This window comes from Biomphalaria glabrata, chromosome 13 (assembly GCF_947242115.1).
Source record: "Biomphalaria glabrata chromosome 13, xgBioGlab47.1, whole genome shotgun sequence".
In the NCBI taxonomy this organism is placed as follows: Eukaryota; Metazoa; Mollusca; class Gastropoda; family Planorbidae; genus Biomphalaria; species Biomphalaria glabrata.
The window spans coordinates 11,523,460-11,544,482 of NC_074723.1; the positions used below are offsets into that span (position 1 = coordinate 11,523,460).

The window sequence follows — 21,023 nt, forward strand, 5'->3', positions numbered from 1 at the left end:
AATAGGTTTTAAACCCCAGACTGTCGCTGAGCTAGAGTCTGTTCCTTGCTAAATATACGCTATAAACAAGTCAAAGATATAGTTTTTTATACAATCAAATATAAAGGTGAAACATTGTAAAAACCCATAAAGAACGTGTAAAAAATAAAGCACAGAGTTGGTGCCATAACAAACAGATCAACCTGTTTAATAAAAAAAAAAAGAAACAATTGAATGTTTCGGCCACAACCTAAGAGTGATGACCACTCATTCAAAAATAGAAGCATTAATTTCCAGGCACTAAGGAATATACGAAACCACAAAATCTATACTATACCGTAGTCGGTCACTTCTTACCCCAAGAATGATGACCACTCATTGAACCCTAGAAGCACTAATTCCCCCCGATACAAAAGTTTAATGATATGACAAGCCATGAATGATAGTTCATACATAACAATTATATCTAGAGAAAAGTGAATAGTTACTCTAACATATTAAATGCTATTTTCAGTAAGCCTGAATTATATACACATAAATTACTGGCTTAAAATGAAGGCACGCCTTAGTCACGTGCCAGCGGTATACTCCAGGATCGCGCTGCCCACAACCCAAATACTGTCCCTGTACAGCGATCATATATGACCCATACACAGTCTACGCTCAGATCGCCCCAGGTTAAGCTTGACTATCAAGTCCCAGGCCTGAGCCCTCAAATCTGGGGAAAATAAAAAAAAAAAAAGCTCCAACAAGAACCAGCCACCAAAACCAAAACACTAGAAGTAATGATGTTTATGCATAGCCCGTCATTAGAAACAGCGTATAAAATATTATGATGCATAATAGAAAAACACAGAACAAAGAACCAGTTACACGCATGACAAGAACCGTCATTCCCCGATACTAAGAAAAAAATAAAACAGAAAGACAAAACCACAGAAAGTAAGCTACATTTTTCCGCCTAGTCTTTACTAGGAGCAGAACTATAAATTATTACATAATTAAGATGTCATATTAAAAATAATGGAACAAGTATATTATTTTTAAATAATTCGTATTCTGTTTTTAAAGACGATTCCTCTTTTACTCCAGATTATAGAGCGATTATTATGCTCTATATAACTAAATTATAATATTACATTAAAAAAAAATAGAACATCTTCTACACAGATCAATTTACCCCCCTCCCCCAGCTCACACACACACGACCCTATGAAAAAAATCCTGGTTAGGAGAATGTATAATGCTAGTAGACTTTATAATAATTTCCAAATCTATCAGATCAGAATCAGAAAATAATTGTTACAGAAATAATAAAGTCATAAGGAGCATACACTCTAGATTCTAGATAATAACACTTCAGGCAACCTTTACAAAGACTACGATAGACAATAACATAGGCTAGTTGTTTGTTAAGAGAGTGATTATAATAACAGACGTAAAAGTTTTATTAGCACAACATCATTGCTGATACACACTTTTTACAATCACACACAAAATAGTAATGACACTTTTATTATCATTATTTTTTCTTAATAAGGGCATTGAATAAGGAGACACTTTTTATGAAGAGATTATAGTAAATAACGTAACACTATAACAACCCATTTTTAGTTAGAGCACAGAATCATCATTCATAAACATTGCAACATATTATTAGTGTTGGTACATTTCATGGTGATTACAGAGGCACGTATTCGAACATGGAATCCATGTGGGTGACTATAGTGTCTACACAATTTATTAAATGAGCAATACTACAATAATACACAACACCATTCTAGTTACATACTTTGTGCATTGAAATTCTTTAATGGCTTATAAATATTGATCGTCACTACTTCTCACTTATTGTAGTCTTAAGTTTAATTAAAATTGTGACGCAACCCAGTTGGCAACAGCTCGTATAGGCTTGGTAAGCCAAGCCCAAGCCCTCGACAGAAAGCTTTCAGTGTTTTGGTTGATGGCATTTCTTAAAAGTTCTTGCGCTTGTTTAGTTTCCTCTAGGATTCTCTCCATCTGTTCCATTGTTCTCTTCATTTCTGGCGTCTGTCTGTCTGTCTTTTCTTGCACTTGTGTAGCTATAACTATAAGAGAATTGTTAGTCACATTGTGCGTGTTGATGTAAAGTTTACTTCTAATGTCGCTTGGATTGAGATTTTCTCCTCTGTCCGTTTCCCTTCTCGGCGCAGACATGTTTTCCTTTGATGTATTTTTCTTAGTGTGCGCTTCCTGTGTCGCAAAACTTTTCGGTGTTGGAGAACTTGTGCTACTAAAATCTGCATCAACGTCAGCACCTAGATTTTGTTTGTTCCCATTGGATCTGTTCACTTTGCCAACCATCTTCTGCTTCTCTAACTGTTTATCTACTGTTCTTGTGTCTGATTTCACGCTTGCAAATATCAACATGTTCATCTCTGTGTCATGGGTTATGTTCAGCGTTTTTTCTGTCTGTTCAAAACATTTCTCTTTAGTTGATGTCACTGTGACTGTTTCCCTGTCTTCAGTTGGACTTCGGCTTGTAGCTTGTTGTCTTTCTTCAATGGGCTTTCTATCTTTCGAATTCTTTCCATCAAGTTTTCCCTCTTCTGTATGACTTCTTTGCTGTTCGTAACTATTAACCATTGCTTTAACTGGCTTAATTTTTTTTCTTGGTTTTACAGGTGGTCTACAGGAGCTTTGATCATACCAAACTGTGTTTGGCTCCTCTGCCACAATCTCTTCTGGCCTCTTTTGAAACATTTCAAATGCTGTTCTTCTTTCTACTACATTTCCAATCTCTTTTATGTGTTCTAGATCTTTTTGAATATCTTTGGCTTGAACATTGCTAGGTTTCTGGTTTCCTTCTTCCTCGTTGTTTACTTCTGTCAGAACTTTACTGAACTCTGAACACATGTTTACCATGTCTCCTTTGTGACGGTTTACCATTTCTGCAGTGTGCCTAACATTTTCTTGGGAAACCTTTTCGTGAAAGTGTATTTGGAAATCTATAATTCTATTTAAAGAGTTTAAGGATTGAAGCAGCATTGCAAAGGCGGGCGATTTTCCAGCTCGAATTTGATGACAAATGTTTTGACTTTTTTCTTTAAGTTTCTCAGATTTTAATTTTACATCGATACACTCAACAGAGTTTTGAATTTGTTCAAATTCTTGAAAGATGAACGTTGCTTCAACCAAAATGCTCTCTTGTATGATTGTGTCCTTGGCGTCTTCAAGTATTTTGTTTCTGGTTTCTTTCGCCTCTTGGAAAAGTTCATGGGTATAACGTTTGCCTCTAGACTTGAGATTATTAACCAAATAGATCAATCTTTCCAGTTGAGCTTTTTTCTCTCGGGGATCCTTAGTGCGGTTATCAAACAAGACAATCCTATTTCCGCATTCAGCCATCAGCTCCTTCAACGGCCCTTCTTGAATGGCACACCATTTCTCAAATGTCATGTCATCACGAATGTATGGGTCAGTTTTAAAGCTGTCTCCATAACTCATGACGAGAATGCAGAACTCTCGAACGAAATTAAGGCCGAAAACACCCTTGAGGTATTTTATAGCATCCTGTTCTTCTCCGGTATAGCGTCCCCCATACTTTAGCAATATTAGAAAGGCGTGATACCCCCTGGGGTTTATCATAATCGCTTTTTTCAAGGCTTTCGTTACCATTATTGTGGCCTTTTGGCTGTCCATTCTGGTGTCCCCTACGCCTGGACTATCAACAACTTTGATCTTAAGATCTCCACATTTTCCAAAACCTTCTTGTAATTCTGAAGTTACAGAATTGGCTGATGATACGTGTTTAAATGACTCGTGCATTAAAATGGAGTTTCCCGTTGCGCTTTTGCCATTTCCGGTTTTTCCAATTAGCAAAAGGTCAAGGTCAGTTGTTTCGCTCATTTCTGTTTGTCTTTTAATGTAACTGCAACAAAATGAAATGCAATGAATTAATCTTATACAACAAATAATTTGATGAAATTATTAGTGAGGATTAAATTGAATAGAAGGCTCGTCTTTTGCTAGATCTTGATTCTAGAGCGACTGATTTTCATTTTAATGTTGCCATAACTGTTTCGTTTTTAAAGAGAGTTAATTTAGACTTGGCGCAAACAAATTTTTGCAGCCCCTGAAGGATAGTCCTTTAAAGATTTTGTGCTCTCTTTCTGTCTGACCTTCACATTTTAATATCAAAGAACGCAACGCGCCATTGAACAGCTGATTTCCCTTTTGCCTTTATCGTGCTGAAAACAAGCGCAACGGAAAGTTTTAGTCTTTTTAAAACAAACTATTATGTTTTTCTATAAACATACACGTATACACCGTTTTTAAAACTAAACTTTTACTAGATATAATTTATTGCAATTGATACATAGTAATGTCAAACTATCAAACGGCTATACTATTTCGACTAGTACAACATACAAATAAGTCTTAGTTAAAAAAAAAATTTGAATCTAATGCTGCGCAAGAAGGGGAAAAGGTGGGGAGGGGGCAGACGTGTGGGTGACAACGTTCCGGTCAAAATTAATTCCCAGGCGTTCATCTCATTTATGTGAGGTAATAATAACAATGAAAATAATACTCTTTATTATCCGTGAGGAAATTTGTTGTACATATGTGCATTACAAAAAAACAGTATATGACATGAGCAAACATTTGTACGATATCACACTAAGGTACACGTTCATTTCACAGTTTCTCTATAATATTACATGCAAAATTGACAACAGTAAATTACAGTTTGTTCATCAATTTAATTGTCAAAGGAACAAAAGAGTTTCTGTGTCTATATATATCTGTGATCGATGTCTTATATCTTCTTTGTGATGGTCAAATGTCAAAGTCATGAAGAAGAGCGGGATTTTTTAATGTTTAAAATCTTTATACCAATTACTAAGTTATTATTGAAAATAAAATAAAAAGAATAATATATTCATTTTCCGTAAATCAAAACACATACTATATCAAAAGTTGTGAAAACCATATGTATTTTTCTTATGACCGGATCATTCGCTACAAAATCACCCTATACAATACAATTTATGATAAGTCAGAAAGATATTATTTTTTTTCTCCTTCCCAACTATTAAATTGAAAACTGTCTTATCTTATAAAATACTCGATTGTGTTCCTAACCAAAATGGAAAAACATAATTTCGGCAGAAGCGAAAGATGCTATGAACTGATTTATTACAGTTTCTTTAGAAGCCTCCAAAGTTCCTAAAGAAGAACCTGCTGAGTTGAGTTCTTGTGTTTTATCGCTTACATGATTTAGTCCCAAATATCGCAATCTTGGTTCGCATAGTCCTGACAAGGGAGGTAAGTGAAGCTACATGCTATGGAAGTATCTTTAGACTAATGTTGATCAAAGAAATACTGGCAATCAACGATGAAAAATTGACTCACATATTTGGGGACTTAGTTTTGTTGGACATAAGGGGACGGAAAAAAAAAGATATAGCTCAAAAATGTCTTCGACTTCCGCTGGCAAGAAAACATGATTTAGTAGTAGCATATTTGCGACGAATTGGTTTTTGTTTTTTTAGTAGTTTTTTTTTGCGTATTAGCATAGCTTGAACAATAATTTGGAGAAAAGTTTTTTTTTAATGTATTATATTAATTTATATTTAGGGGGCGTCATGAGGAGCTGCTGCACTTAGTATCAAGTACACTAGCTATGCCACTGTACTGTTGACTAGAGTCGATTTCACGGGAGTTAACTAGTGTCGGTAATTTTTTCGGAATAATTGAGTAGCGCAGAATACGGCTTGATATATATAGTTAAGATAAGTTAAGAGCAGAGACGTGCAGTGAAGTGTAGAGTACAGTGAAATGTAGAGCACAGTGAAATGTAGAGCACAGTGAAATGTAGAGTATAGTGAAATGTAGAGCACAGTGAAATGTAGAGCACAGTGAAATGTAGAGCACAGTGAAATGTAGAGTACAGTGAAATGTAGAGCCCAGTGAAATGTAGAGCACAGTGAAGTGTAGAGTGAAATGTAGAGCCCAGTGAAATATAGAGCACAGTGAAATGTAGAGTGAAATGTAGAGCACAGTGAAGTGTAGAGCACAGTGAAATGTAGAGTGAAATGTAGAGCACAGTGAAGTGTAGAGCACAGTGAAATGTAGAGCACAGTGAAATATAGAGCACAGTGAAATGTAGAGTGAAATGTAGAGCACAGTGAAGTGTAGAGCACAGTGAAATGTAGAGTGAAATGTAGAGCACAGTGAAGTGTAGAGCACAGTGAAATGTAGAGCACAGTGAAGTGTAGAGCACAGTGAAATGTAGAGCACAGTGAAATGTAGAGTACAGTGAAGTGTAGAGTAAGTGAAGTGTAGAGAACAGTGAAATGTAGAGTAAGTGAAATGTAGAGCACAGTGAAATGTAGAGTACAGTGAAATGTAGAGTACAGTGAAGTGTAGAGCACAGTGAAAGAGTACAGTGAAATGTAGAGTACAGTGAAGTGTAGAGCACAGTGAAAGAGTACAGTGAAATGTAGAGTACAGTGAAGTGTAGAGCACAGTGAAAGAGTACAGTGAAATGTAGAGCACAGTGAAATGTAGAGTACAGTGAAATGTAGAATACAGTGAAGTGTAGAGCACAGTGAAAGAGTACAGTGAAATGAAGAGTACAGTGAAGTGTAGAGCATAGTGAAAGAGTACAGTGAAATGTAGAGCACAGTGAAGTGTATAGTACAGTGAAGTGTAGAGCACAGTGAAAGAGTACAGTGAAATGTAGAGCACAGTGAAGTGTAGAGCACAGTGAAGTGTAGAGCACAGTGAAATGTAGACTACGTGAAATGTAAAATACAGTGAAGTGAAAATATTGTACAGTCTACTACGCTACATGTTTACTATATTTTAGTTTTGTAGTAGTGTAAAAGTTTCTGGTAATGTTGTATCTTAGCTGTGACGACCTTCCTTTAAGCCTATAAGTACACTCTCTGTTTTATGATTTTAAGATTGAACCATTACAAAGTAGATATGACACATTAGAAAACAAACAAACACAAAACCTCTTTTATTCCTTTGGCGATCAAATGGTTTGAACCAACTATAGCTTGGGCCTACTGTTGTCAATTTCACGTGTAATGTTTAAAGTCAAACTGGGGTATGAACGTATACTTTGAGTTTGTTCACGTATATTGTGCTCTAAGTATGTTTTGTTTGTTTTTGTTTTTGTTATGCACTATAGTAAAATGAGATTTCATCACGGATTATAAAGATTAGCTTTATTATTATGTTAGAAACGAACAAGTATTCCTTCACTGCCAGGGTCGAGCTTCGTTAAAAAGAAAAAAAAATTCATTGAAGTCCTTTTATCAGTGTCCACTGAGGAATTTTCTGGTGATGTGGCAGGCCAGCAGCAGTCTGACAGGCAACGAGAATCTTCTTAAGAATGTTAAGGGCCTTGAAGGTATCTATGAGGTCAGTTGTCATTATTCCCTCGGTTGATATAACAATGGGGTATATTGTTATTTTAACTAACTTCCTGAAACGCTTAATCTCCTAGCCTAGGTTCCTTTTTTTTTTCAATTTCTGTTTTTCTTATATTACGAGACAGTGGTACGTTGATGTCAATAATGGTAGCGTTTTTTTTTTTTTTTTTACCAATAAGCAGCAGATCAGAGCGATTAAAATCTTCCATTTTGTCAGTCCAAATAGACCTATCCCAGTTATTATTATTATTATTGAAGTAACGAATCGCTACAGTTTAGAATCAATAATTTTATATGGAGCTGAAAGGTGAGTTGTCAAATTCAATGCATTGATCTTGCTTGTGTGTCTCACAACCAGTTGAAGCCGTAGCGAGAGAAATCCCTAACCCTATAGAATGTAAGATGCATTCAAAATATCCTTTGCCTTACCTGTCAGTGCAAGTCAACAGTTCAAACGACCATTTTATGATGATTATAACAATTTAAACGGCGATTTGAAAAATCAACTTTATATTTTTAAACAGCACTCGACTTTATCGCATTTTTAAAGCAACCAATATAGATCATAGTGGGAATTCCCCAAAGCTTTGCTTCAAGAATATTTTTTAAAAAGTTCATATCATTATTTGGCGATTACAATTTATTTCACTGCGAAATGTAAGTTTTGCCTCTATTAATATAAGTGTGTTTTTCCTGTTAGCAGCAAAGGACTTTTGCAAGGAATATGCCTTGGCGATAGAAGATGATTTCCCACGTTGAGTCTTTAAAGGAATGTCGCTACAATAAAAAGCAACTTGACCAGAAACTTTGTTAACTACTACCACAACCCTAAAGTATAGAAAACCTAAACATTAGTTCCTAAAAATATTTACATCCACACTTTGCAAGTGATTCTGTGTCCTGTGTTGTTTTTGTCCTGTCTTCCAAAATCATAGCTATTAATATTAATAATATAAGTTAAAAAAAAGAGTAAAGTTCCCCTTTCAGACCTTGTGGTCTATAGGGCAGATGATGTAAAGTTCATCTGTTTCTGTGGCCTACGGTTAACAAGGATGTCATGTGGCCAGCACAATGACCAACCGCCTTTACTTTTCCCCAACTAATGTCAGGTACCCATTAGAGCTAGGTGGGCTCAGAGGCGCCCAAAGATCCCGAAATTGAAAATCCCAGTCTTCACCAGGATTAGAAGCTGGGACTTCCCTGTACAGGGAACAGTACCAGGAAAAAGAAGAAGAGGCAGACAGAGAAAGCGAGATTGGAAGACAACATGAAAGAACTGACATGCCTGTTATTGAAAGAGACTTTATCCTAGGCAAAAAAAAAAGAGAAATGGTGAAAGATGATCAACAGATCGTGCGTGGCACCCCGATGATTCAACAGACTAAAGAATAAGTGAAGATGAAGGTGACTAAAATGAGCAAATTTAATGTGACCAAAAACGTCCTGCGCCAAAACGTCTCGCGCCTAAGCGATAATGGTGCCAAAATAGGCGGCGCCAAATCGTCCTGATTCAGCTGATAGAAGAAGCTTTTATGGGTCTAGCATGGGCGTAGCCAGGATTTTTTTTCGGGGGGGGGTTTGGGGGGGGATTTTTTTCTCCCCCCCCCCGCCCGCGAAAAAAAAAAATGTATTTATGTGTGTGTGTACATAATTTTTATTACATTCTGACCCTTCTTTTGAAAGACGTTTATTGTGACCTAGAATATGTTCTTCCATGAGTTAGTGTAAAAATTGTAGATTCCCCGCCATTACTAGCAATGGGGCTGCGCGGGGCGAAGCTCCGCCGCCAAGCACTATTTCTGATATTGAAAACCAACAAAATGCATATTCTGAGGTATCTACAGTGCATTTTCCTGCTATTAAAAAGTTTTGTTTCAAAAACCTAATGTGCTATTCTTACTGCGCCGTTCGGAGCATTTGACGTCAAGCTGTTTCCATAAAAATCTGTCACTGGTAATGTCTGAAGCCTCTTCCCACCTATCATGAGGACCTCCATGAATGAGTGGCGTCAAGTTGTACTAGGATATCATTGCAACTCTTCTTATGCGTAATTTATTTTGTCGAAGAACATGTCCAGCAAACCTCATGCATCGCTCTCTCACAATCTTACTAATGGGTCGACTCCCAGTTCGGCATAGGATTTCCTTGATTTAGACCCGATCTCTATAACTGACTCCTAAAATCTGTCTTAGCCATCTTTGTTGAGCCACATTTTGTGATTTTCAATTTCGGCAGATGACTATTCACTGCAGTTTATTAATGGAGCCCTGCCACTGGTAAAAATGTGTAACCTCTCTTGAATACGCTCTTGGAATTAAGTGCTTTAGATTTTATATCGAAAAGAGAAGTTTTATCGTCAAAATCATCTGTTGGGGTTTTTTCACCTCAAAATGCTTGTAGGGGGATCTTAAACTCAAAGCCATCTGGAAGGGTTTTAAACTTTAAAAAAAAAAGCCATCTGTAGAAGAGGGGTTTAAACTCAAAACCCCCGATAGGATTGGCTACGCTCAAATAATTTTAGTGTGTAATTTGCTTTTTTTTTATATTGAAGAAGTATTTTTAGCATCAAACCCCTCTGAATGGGGGTTTAAACTCAAAACCCCTTTTGGCAACGCTCATAGCATTTTGAGTCCGTAATTTGCTTTTTTTCTTACACTGAAGATGTATTTTTTATCTTCAAACCCCCCTGGCGGGGGGTTTAAACTCAAAACCCCTTTGGCTACGCTCGTAGATTTTAGAGTGAGTAATTTGCTTTTATTTATATTGAAGAGGTACTTTTTAGCTTCAAACTCCACTGGAGGGGAGTTTAAACTCAAAACCCCTTTGACTACACTCATAACATTTTGAATGCATAATTTGCTTTGTTTTTATTATTAAAGAGGTATTTTTTACCTTCAAACCCCGCTGAATTGGGGTTTAAACTCAAATCTGAGTCAAAACCCATTTAGCTACGCTCATAACATTTTGATTGTGTAATTGGTTTTTTTTTATATTGAAGAGGGGGTTTATCGTAAATTTTAGAGGGGGTTTTAAAATCAAAATCTTCCTTAACTGTGCTCTTGGAATTAGTGGATTTTCGTTTCCATTTTTTGTGTTTTGTTTTATAGAAGAGGGGGAGTTTACTGCAAAAACACCAGGTAGAGGGTTTAAAACTCAAAACCCCTGGTAGGGGGTTTTAAACTCAAAACCCCTGGTAGGGGTTTTTAAACTCGAACCCCTCTGGTAGGGGTTTTTAAACTCGAACCCCTCTGGTAGGGGTTATAAACTCGAACCCCCTGGTAGGGGGCTTTAAACTCGAACCCCCCTGGTAGGGGGTTTTAAACTCAGAACCGCCTGGTAGGGGGTTTTAAACTCAAAACCCCTGGTAGGGGTTTTTAAACTCGAACCCCTCTGGTAGGGGGTTTTAAACTCGAACCCCCCTGGTAGGGGGTTTTAAACTCAGAACCGCCTGGTAAGGGGTTTTAAACTCAAAACACCTTTGGTTGTGCTGGGGCAAGTGATGGTTTAGTATTAAAAACTTACCTAAAATAAACAAAATCAAAGCAAAAAATCAGTCATTAAATTCCGATTCCCCCCCCCTTCGGGGGGGGGGGATTTCATTTCGGGGGGGGGGGGGGAACCCCCCCCCCCTGGCTACGCCCATGGGGTCTAGAGTTCCCACTGTCTTCGAGTCAACTCTTATGTCAATCATTAAGATTGAAACTGTTTCAATTAATTGATAATTTTTCGACAAATACAAGATAAGATAATGTGTAATTAGACTTAAGCAGACAATTAATCATATTTTTAAAAAATTTAAACATAATGCCAAATAAAAATAAATTTAAAGTTTTTTACCCAAAAATAGTCACAAAATAATGAATAACAAAACGTGCTATTTGTAGCATATAACACAAATACCATTTGTCGTCAGAAGGTGTGTTAGCTTACCGAAGTCTTTCGCTAGTAAACGTCTTAGACTCTTCCATAGAGCAACATACCTGGCCAATTACTGTATTTGTCATTTCTGTTGTAATATTTCGGTGATTTTATGTTGCTAGCCTTACGATCATCTATCCTCTTGTATCCGTGTTTGGACCCGCAAGATACCAGGTGTGCACCACTACAGTTGCGTATAACTTAAAGACTTACAAATAACTATGTGTTACTTTATATGCATTATTTTTTGTTTAGGTTTGTTAAAAAGAAACTCTACTTGTTCAGTCATTGTATAATCATGCTCATAGGCTGAGGTTTTACAAGCCCTCGAGGCAATTTTTTAGGAGTGCAAACAAGAATATTCATCTTTCGTAAGCTTACAACAATTTTTATTTTTCTGTACATGTTCGTCCTCATTCTATCCCTGCTAAAGTTTAGAAACCAATATAAAGAACATCTCTTAAATCACCAAGCCTTTCCTTTTGGCGTAGGGAAATACCATTCCATTTCAATTTTAAACAATGTTTCGCTTGAATGCCCAGCGAAGGCGCCCCTCCTTGAAACGAACTTTGGCCTACGCTATAATAAGTTGTATGAACAGGCGTCAGAAGAGGAAGTTACGTCCCCTCTTCCCACCGATTCCAATTTCCCATTTGTACTCCTCAAGAGAACGCGCGAGCTTTGACTTCGACGTTGAAATTTGCGGGCCATCCGTCCGAGTACGCGAGTTGACAGTGTCGCATGCTTTTGCACTTCCGTCTGTAGGATACATAACGTATTGGATATATTTACTGTGCTCTGTTCTCCGCCTTAGTGAGTGTGTGTCTATGTGTTTGGTGTTTCTAGTTATTGAACTCCACAATGTCTGGGGATCAACATCTAACAACATATAACTTAAAGGAGATATAAGAATGGAGAGAGTGCTTTGATTACCAAAGGTTATGTAATGATACCGCTGCTGGAAGAAAACTGTGGACTTAATATTTCCATAATTGATTCATTAGGCAGATTGAATTCACGGATATTTGTGCATTAAAAAGGTAAATATTAACTTCAGCTAAGTCCGAATAAAATCTACATAATTAATTCGTTAATTTTCAAAACTTTTAATATGGGTAATATTTAAAATTATTTTGCCCTTTAAAAACATTACATGATGATCAGTCATTTTTTTAAATAATGTTTCAAAACAATGTGAAAATAGTTCTTTGTTTCCAGGTCTATTTTACTGCTTTTTTTTGTGTGAAGAAAGAAGTTTATAGGCCTGTAAGTTTGATTTTGATTCTTTTTTTTCTTTATGAAGAAGATTACATTTAAAGACAAAATATCATCCCTCGCTGGAGTTTGATGGTGATAGAATCAATGAGAATTGTCCATCAGCGTTTCTCTATAAGCACGTATATTTTTGGAACTAAAAAAGATATATTTGATTTTATAATCACTTAGTGAAGTCTTTTCTGAGCAGAAAGAGTACTTCCTAGATTGGAACATATGTTTATGTTATTCCCTCCAAATCCTAAAGGATATCAACATAACATAACAGATTCTCGATACTATCGAGGATTCTATTACATTGAACTAAAGCGGTAGATATTTTTCTAATTTCCCTCTGATATAATTGTACTGGGGGGGGGGGGAGGCGTCCCCTCTTCCTCTTTCCTTGGGGGTTCCAGGTTAGGGCTTGCCTTGTTATATACATGGCGCGCGATCTGGAATCAGATGCCAAGCAGATGGGCAAGACGTGGGGACAGTTGGAGAGACTTGCCCAGAACCGAGATGCCTGGAGGAAGCTGGTTGGTGGCCTATGCCCCAGAAGGGACCACAGGCAGAGATGAGTTGAGATAGTTGTGCTGTTATTGTCATAAGAATCCCAAAATAACAACGCACAATGCTTGGCACAATGCATGACAATCTTCGAAAAAATCTTCCCCTTTGTGAGCATTGTGAATAGAAATAAGTTTTAAATGTGTTTATTCAGAGCTATGTATATTTCTCGTCATGCCTTAGATCTATACTCTGACAAATCCAATATGAAAATGATTGAAGCTTTCTAATCAAAGGCTAATTGATTTAGACTAATATAGACCGATTGTGGTATGTCTATTAGAAAGGCTGTCCTTTAAATGCGTTCAACGTTCAACGATATTATTTATAAATCAAGCAATATATTTTGAACAAAGACTTTAAAAAGAACAAAGCTTATCTAAGTGGACACTCACATCTATAGCCACATATGGTGCAATACTGTCTAATGTAGTGTTCTTTTTCCTATATCAAACAAAATCAATTAATTACCACTTTTTAATGAAATAATTGGTTGGTAGTTTAGATTGATTCATATTTTCTTAGGAACAATGAATTATTGTGCAACGTTACAACCTGATCCTAGAGTGAAAAATGGGAGAAATAAAATGTTCAAATGTGTACCAGACAGACAGACAGACAAAGTGAGTTGATATACGCTTTATATCAAACACATTCTTATTTTGACAGAGACATTTATAGCATTATCATAGCTATAGTGTCAAACAAGTACAATTCATGTTTTTATAAAGCCCCGTAAGTGTGAAAGATAGTGATATCTAATAGATTAAATCTAAATATAAAGGTATACAATAAACACATCTATGTACAATTTCATCTCATTTCCAGAAACTATTTCTAATGTCTGATGAAATAATGTAACCATTTCTTCTATCATTTTAAAACATTTACAACATGAAGGGAGTTTGTTAAAGACAACAATTAGCTAATCAATCAATGGTTATTTTATTATTTTGTTTGATACGAAATAATCCTTCAGTATTCACAGATACAGCTAAAATATCAAGGGTTTCTCACCCTTAGAGAATTGAACACGTTATTTCTCCCATACCCATACACGGATTAAATTGAAACTTTAAACAAATATTTATTTTACCTAACAAAACATGAATCAATTTAAACAAAAACAACCAACAAGTCAATTAATTATTGGTAATAAATTATTTCCCTAAGATAAGCTTTGGTTTTTTTAAAAGCATTTTTATATTTTGCTAGTTTTTAAAGCTCGTGCAGTAGGCCTATTGGGGGGTGGGGAGGGGGAGGGAAACAATGCGGTATTTTAATGCGTAAATCGTGCTTGATAACAAAGAGTTCATTTCTTTCTTAGTATATTCTTATTTGTCCGTACATAAAAAAAGTAAAGTTCCCCATTCAGACCTTCCGATCTATGGGGCAGATTTGTTTTTATGGCACACTGTTAACAAGGGTGTCATGTGGCCAGCACAGCGACCATCCGCCTTTATTTTTCCCCAACTAATGTCAGGTACCCATTAGAGCTGGGAGGACTCAGAGGCGCCTTAAAATCACGAAATTAAAATTCTCAGTCTTCATCGTAATTCGAACCCGGAACCCTCGGTTCGGAAGCTAAGCGCTTAACCACTCAGCCACCGCGCCTCAGTCCGTACATGGATATGAATTAACATTCTCCAACTAGAGAAACGACGAGGTGGTTTTAGAATTTACTTTGGATCTTTCGACGACGTAAGCATGAAATATAAACATTCCATTTTATTCAAAGTAAACGTATTCGCTATTACTTTCAGCTAAATGGACTAAGGTAAGCTCTATACTAAATGAAAAATAATTAGGTAGACAGAAGCACCGCGTGTTACTTCTGGGGAAAGGCGGACCTTTGTAGATCAGCCTTGTCTTTTTTTATTTTTTTTTGTGTGTGTTTTTTTATCTTCTAGTTTAAATGACTAGATAGCGGAAGAAGACCTGTAGTTCTTTACTTACTTATGGGATGGCATTTACGAAGCGTGGTCAAGAGGCCAAGTGCGGCTTGAACTTGGCTTGGCTTGGCTACCTAGAAGGGGGCTCGAGGTTAGACACCCGACTCGGGCAGAGTTGTGTTGACTGAGCGCCTAAAGGCAGCACGGAAAACCAACTCCTAGATACCCCCTCCCCCCCCACTGGTCCACAAATGAGATTGGACCAAAAGCGCTCTGAGCATGCTATAAACATGAAAGTAGCGCTATATAAAAGTTATAATAATAATATATATTTTTTCTTCGTGCCAAATGTTCTAACTATATTCGACTACTAATCCTGGAATCCCCTAATCAATACGACTAGAAAGTAACACGGTATCGATCCAGCAGCTGTCCAGGATGCTGCGTAGTTCTAGAGCTCCACTTGAAAGTATTGTTTTAGTGAAGGGCAGAGGAGAAGCTTTTATTGTATTCGATGTCACATCGTTTGTTCATATCAACTGTCATGCTCTGCAGAAATCTGTTGTTAATCTAGTCAGCCGCACAGTTATCGATCCTGGCGTAGCAATCGATGCACTGATGTGTACAGTAGAAACAAACCAATTATCATTCGATGTGTATCAAATGTTTACGAATTAAAAGATGTGTATAAAGTGTGCACCAATTAAAAGGTGTATAAAATGTGTACCAATTAAAAGATGTGTATAAAATGTGTACCAATTAAAAGGTGTATAAAATGTGTACCAATTAAAAGATGTGTATAAAATGTGTACCAATTAAAAGATGTGTATAAAATGTGTACCAATTAAAAGATGTGTATAAAGTGTGTACCAATTAGAAGATGTGTACAAAGTGTGTACCAATTAGAAGATGTGTACAAAGTATGTACCAATTAGAAGATGTGTATACAGTGTGTACCAATAAACTATATTTATTGCAATGTGTACCAATTTAAAAAGTGTGTACAAAATGTGTAACATAAAAGATAAAAAGGTGTCTATTAAAATGTATGGCAATGACAAAGTTGTATAGTAAAATCTTTAAGGATTAATTAGATGCTGGAGGCGGGGTGACTGAACGGTCAATAGCTTCCGAACCAGAGAGTCTTTGACATTAGTTGGGGAAGACGTCAAGGTCGCTATGCTGGCCCCATGATACCATCGTTGATTGTAGGACACAGAAACACATCATCTGCCCTTTGCTTTACTTAATTGGATGTTAATGATAGTGTATATATCAATTAGAGATTAAATTCAGCTGGAGTCTTGGAATAATTAGGAATTTTAAAATGTACTTAGATTTCGTCTGCATAAGTCCACTTGCTGCACTGTGCAGGCATTTCGAGTAACGTCACTTATGATATGTATAGCCCCGAAAATCTACTAAATACTTGGTAACGAAAAATTCTTAGGAAAATCTATGATGCAATAAGGACACGCACTAACCAGGAGATCTATCAATTGTGTGAAGACCCACCGATAGTGACAGAAATAAAAAAAAATAACAGACTACATTTGGCAGGTCAACTTGAAAGAATGTCAGATAACAGAGGAGCGAAAATTGTATATTGGCAAAAACCAAAAGGCAGGCGACCCAAAGGCAGACCCTGAATGCGATGGATTGATGATGTGACGGCATATCTATAATAGCTTGGGGTTAGTGTCACCGTTAGAGCGTGGAGACGAAAGGCCCAGTGAGAGATCTGAATGCAGGGATGTATTGAAGCAGGTCAGAGCCCTCCATGGACAGTAGCTCCACTGGGATGGAAGGATGGATATGATACGTATAGTGAAGAACTCATTGAAAAGTCATAGAAATTGTTACAAGACACCTTATCTAGCTTGGTATCTAACTATTACAATATCTAATTTCTATGAAAATCTAAACATATATCTAGCCATCTTCCAATCTACCCATTTGCCTATTTGATCATTCTTCTATTCATCTATATAGTCTTAGGAGACAATGCTGTTACCCAGCCAATCCATGTACATCTTCTCCTGTTTCGTGTCAGCCGTGGGTCTGGCTCTAGTCGTCGTCGGAGTGACCACCCCTGTCTGGACGTACGCTGAAATCACAAAGGACAATAAGACGACAAAGTACTCTCAAGGACTATGGCAGTCGTGTGAGGATGGCGTGTGCCAGACCATCACTAAGACAGGACCAGGTGGGTCATAGCGACTTTAACTTAACACTTAGCAAACATTGACACATCCATCCATCATTTACACCCACACACTGAAACCCAAATGACATTATTCACGCACCAATCTCTCTCTTAGATCTAAGCGCTTTTGTAAACACGGATTTTACTAATGCACTTTTTATAATATGAGCTCCTACCTCCAAAAGCATTACATAAAACTTCCCTTCCTTTTTTTTTAATAAAGACCCTACTTTCCTTAAAACAAAATTACCCACGTATTAATCTAGTAGTGCATGTTAATTGAAGACTTACACAAAGTCGTTGGTTTTCCTTGCTGATTTAGGCAACCCGTTCCATATTATGAACGCACTAAAGAAGAAGAACCAATTGTACAAATGTGTCTTAGCCATGGAAACGTCCCTTTATCTCTGTGTCTTTCTGGTAGTGATGGGCAAAAGTTAACTAAAATGTTAGAAACGTTTAGTTGAACTAAAAAAACATTAATTAAGGCCATTGTTTAACTAGAAAAACATTAATTAAGGCCATTGTTTAACTAGAAAAACATTAATTAAGGCCATTGTTTAACTAGAAAAACATTAATTAAGGCCATTGTTTAACTAGAAAAAAAAAGTTTAGTTAAAATCGTAGTTTAATTTTTGTTTTTAGTTACTAACTAAAAAGTTTAATTAAAATTTGTACAACTTTTCAACATGTGGTCAGGGTTGAAACGCACATCCCTGTTTTCTGGTCATGTGATATCAATAACTTTGATTATCAAAAAAAAATGATGCAGTTAACAACTATTTAGTCAGTCAACATTTGAAGAAGGTAAAGTAAGATCCTGGTAGAAGTTATGGGAATAAATATTTGCAACTGAAAGTAGCAGTATTATAAAATGTTAAACATTTCTATGTAATATTATGAATGGGGTTGATCCAAATATTTTTGTGAGCCACGTGGAGGTGTTTAATTTCTGTTTCTAGTGGGAATCTGATTAGTGAGCTAGATCAATATTAAGTGGTTTTAATCAATTCAATTGTGGCAAACAATAACTTTTTAACTACAGGAACATCAAGTACTCTCTTTTTATAGTCTTAAGATTTATTATTGAGTTCTAAGTCTCAATCGACAGCTAGGCCTATATAGATCTAAAAGCATTAGGATCACCAACTATAGAAAAAAAAATCTTAATCCACACCCTCTCTGGCCATAAAGTAAATAGGCTGTGTCCAACTGATTTTAACAACCTGGTCAGCTAGACATATACATGTACGTGTGTAGTCGATGATACCACAAGGCTACCCTGCATTTTTTTTCATTACGTGTTATGCAATAGTGTTTGCTTAATGTGGAGTGGTCAGACAAGAAAATAACACACTGACATGGCTAGTCAAGCATGTTCTTAGATATTTCGTTCGTTGATCTTTACACTAAAATAATGGACCTCATTCACCAATCGTAAACAAACAACATTTAGCCACGTGGTTCTCTATCTTTTCTATACAATTTACGCAATCCATAAAGGCTGTCATGTGATACGTTTTTTCATTGTTTTATTAATATTGTCACGTGGCTAAATGTTGTTTGTTTACGATTGGTGAATGAGGTCCATTACACACCCTCCCTGCCCAGAAAGTAAATAGACGGTGTGTCCGACTGATTTTAACAACCTGGCCAGATAGACGTACACGTGTAGGCCTATATAGTGTACTGAGTGTGCAGTCCATAATGACAAGATCACCCAGTTTTTTTCCCCATGCGCGTTTAACGGTTATGCAGTAGTGTTAGTTGTATTTTTAGTGGTCGTTTCTATTTCTTTGGTTGCTAGATCTAAATTTGAAATTCAATATGTATGTTATTTAATGAGGTTTTAAACTTTACCGGTATAAGTAAGATTTTCCGTTATATAATAAGTTAATATAATTTAAAAAAAAGAGTACCATTCTTTTCTAAATTTGTGGTTTCCATTACCTGTTGAGACGGAGATCAGCAAGTCAAAAAGAATATGAGACACTGTTTCTTCTTCTTACCCGCAGCTGGGCACCGTGAGTCGAAACTTTGGGCAAAGCCGTTCGAAATATATGCCAAAGGCACCATGGCTTGTCCTGCACTGTGCTATAACAGCTTACTCAGGCCTGGACAGCCTCCACCACGAATGAATCTATCTTTCAGGACGTTTGAAAATGAGCTCATCCAATGTGACCAGACTAAATTAACTAACGCTCATAACGGTCGAACATTAATGTGCCTGACTTTGTAAACGAACATTTTTGTTTAATTAAAAATAATTTAAGTTTAGAAAGTCACACCAATCAACCCTTATCAGCCATTGGGTTGGCCATACGCATGACCTGATACTTTTTTATTCCAGATATTGACATGAACTTTTTACAAAGCTTATATCAATTCACTCTATTTGTCTGGTAAAAAGTGTGTACACGTTATCTCTCCCACACCCATTCTTGGATCAAGCTAAAACTTCGCACAATTATTCCTTGACGTAGACAATACATGAATCAATTTTTAAAAAGTCACCAATTAGACAATTAATTACTGGTAATTCATTATTTTGTTAAATAGTAACAAGGGAAACTAGTTCATCAGTAGTCAACATATGGCTAAATTTGTTGGGCTTAGTCCGCTTAAATAATTGTTAACGCTATTTCTCACACAACGACCTCTTCGATCAAGTTGATACTTTAAACAATTATTTATTGAATCAATAAACAAAAATACTCTATTAGTCAATTTAGTATTGGTAATTAATTATTTTGTTTGATATCAAATAAGGGAAATAGCTTGTACATTATTGGTAGATATATTTTTAAGGACTCAGTGTTGTTGTTTTTTTTAAAAGGATTTTAAAAAAATATTTTGCATGTTTTCACTTAACTCCACATTTCTCCACACCCTCACCTACTTCCCTAATGGTACAGTTAATGTCACTTAGTCACACTGATAGGTTGTGACTGAATTATTTATCACTTTCTCTCTTAGCAAAAGTCAAATTTAGTCGTAAAGTGTGTAGTTCTTAAAGTAAGCAGAACCAGCTAGTGTAAAATATTTATTAGCGTACATTATTCTAAAACAAGTCAATAGTCTCTTCATTATAGTGCTCTCTAATACTTAACCTTTATAATTAAATTTGGCTTTTTAAGTGATAGTCGTCAACGAGAATTATTCGGTCGCTTGAACACTAGCTTTACAAAGCTACTCTGTCTGTCTGTCTGGCACTCATTATTTCTTTCATACAATCTCGGACTATGGTGAAATTTCGCACTTTTATTACTTTTATCTAACAATACAAGAAACAATAATTAAAAAAATAACCAATCATAATTAAGTATAGTTCAATCATACATTTAATTACACGACTGATCCAAAATAATTGATACAATTACACTTAATATAAGCTTTATTTTTTATGTTTTTCTAGTTAGTTATATTTTGTGTTCTATGACCCATATGAGTGCTAGGTCGCTAGAGCACTAGGTCTATCCCCCCAGATTTGAGTTGTATTCTATTCAAGAGAAGTCGTTCAAGTGTTACCAACAGGCTCTTGTTCTAAATAAACGTAGTGGGGAAAGAGGACACACACACACACACACACATACACTAGACATAGAAAAAAGACTGGGTGCACAGCTGCGCGTTTTTCAGACATAAACTGCCATTGATTCGCTAAAAGATTTAGGGCATCCATCTCTAGCTTCCCGACCAGGCTAGTGAAAGAACTGTGTGCTTCGATCTGTAAATATACCTGTATTTTGTACGGTAGTCTACAGAAATACCATGTTT

General features: G+C 36.3%; 3 protein-coding genes across 7 annotated transcripts in view; 1 reads left to right on the forward strand and 2 right to left on the reverse strand.

The window, feature by feature from the left end:
- Nucleotides 1–21,023, reverse strand: part of LOC106074337 (uncharacterized) — a 435,581-nt gene that overhangs the window by 255,299 nt on the left and 159,259 nt on the right. The gene's annotated exons all lie outside the window — the stretch shown is intronic.
- LOC129922451 (uncharacterized) overlaps nt 1–21,023 on the forward strand; it is a 50,090-nt gene that overhangs the window by 21,860 nt on the left and 7,207 nt on the right. The window contains exons 1-2 of one of the 4 annotated variants that reach the window (XM_056008554.1): nt 12,100–12,364; nt 17,033–17,246. In XM_056008554.1, coding sequence (XP_055864529.1) covers nt 17,045–17,246 — 202 coding nt within the window. In that variant the 5' untranslated portion in view covers nt 12,100–12,364; nt 17,033–17,044. Of the gene's footprint in view, nt 1–12,099; nt 12,365–12,567; nt 12,591–15,869; nt 15,961–17,032; nt 17,247–21,023 lie in introns of those variants that run through there. The other 3 variants (XM_056008557.1, XM_056008556.1, XM_056008553.1) reach the window with 3 other exon arrangements.
- On the reverse strand, nt 1,340–11,525 carry LOC106068839 (uncharacterized). Of its 2 annotated transcripts, none has more exons than XM_056008536.1 (2): nt 11,387–11,525; nt 1,340–3,889 (listed from the first exon to the last, which is right to left on the reverse strand). In XM_056008536.1, the coding sequence occupies exon 2, from the start codon at nt 3,865–3,867 to the stop codon at nt 1,849–1,851; it is 2,019 nt and encodes a 672-aa protein (XP_055864511.1). In that variant the 5' UTR covers nt 3,868–3,889; nt 11,387–11,525; the 3' UTR covers nt 1,340–1,848. The 2 variants fall into 2 exon arrangements, with proteins under 2 accessions (XP_055864511.1, XP_055864510.1); XM_056008535.1 differs by lacking the exon at nt 11,387–11,525 and adding an exon at nt 7,836–7,947.

Bases quoted from the DNA above. Each gene is read 5' to 3' on its own strand.
- LOC106068839 (XM_056008536.1), bottom strand. From the start codon at position 3,867: ATGAGCGAAACAACTGACCTTGACCTTTTGCTAATTGGAAAAACCGGA.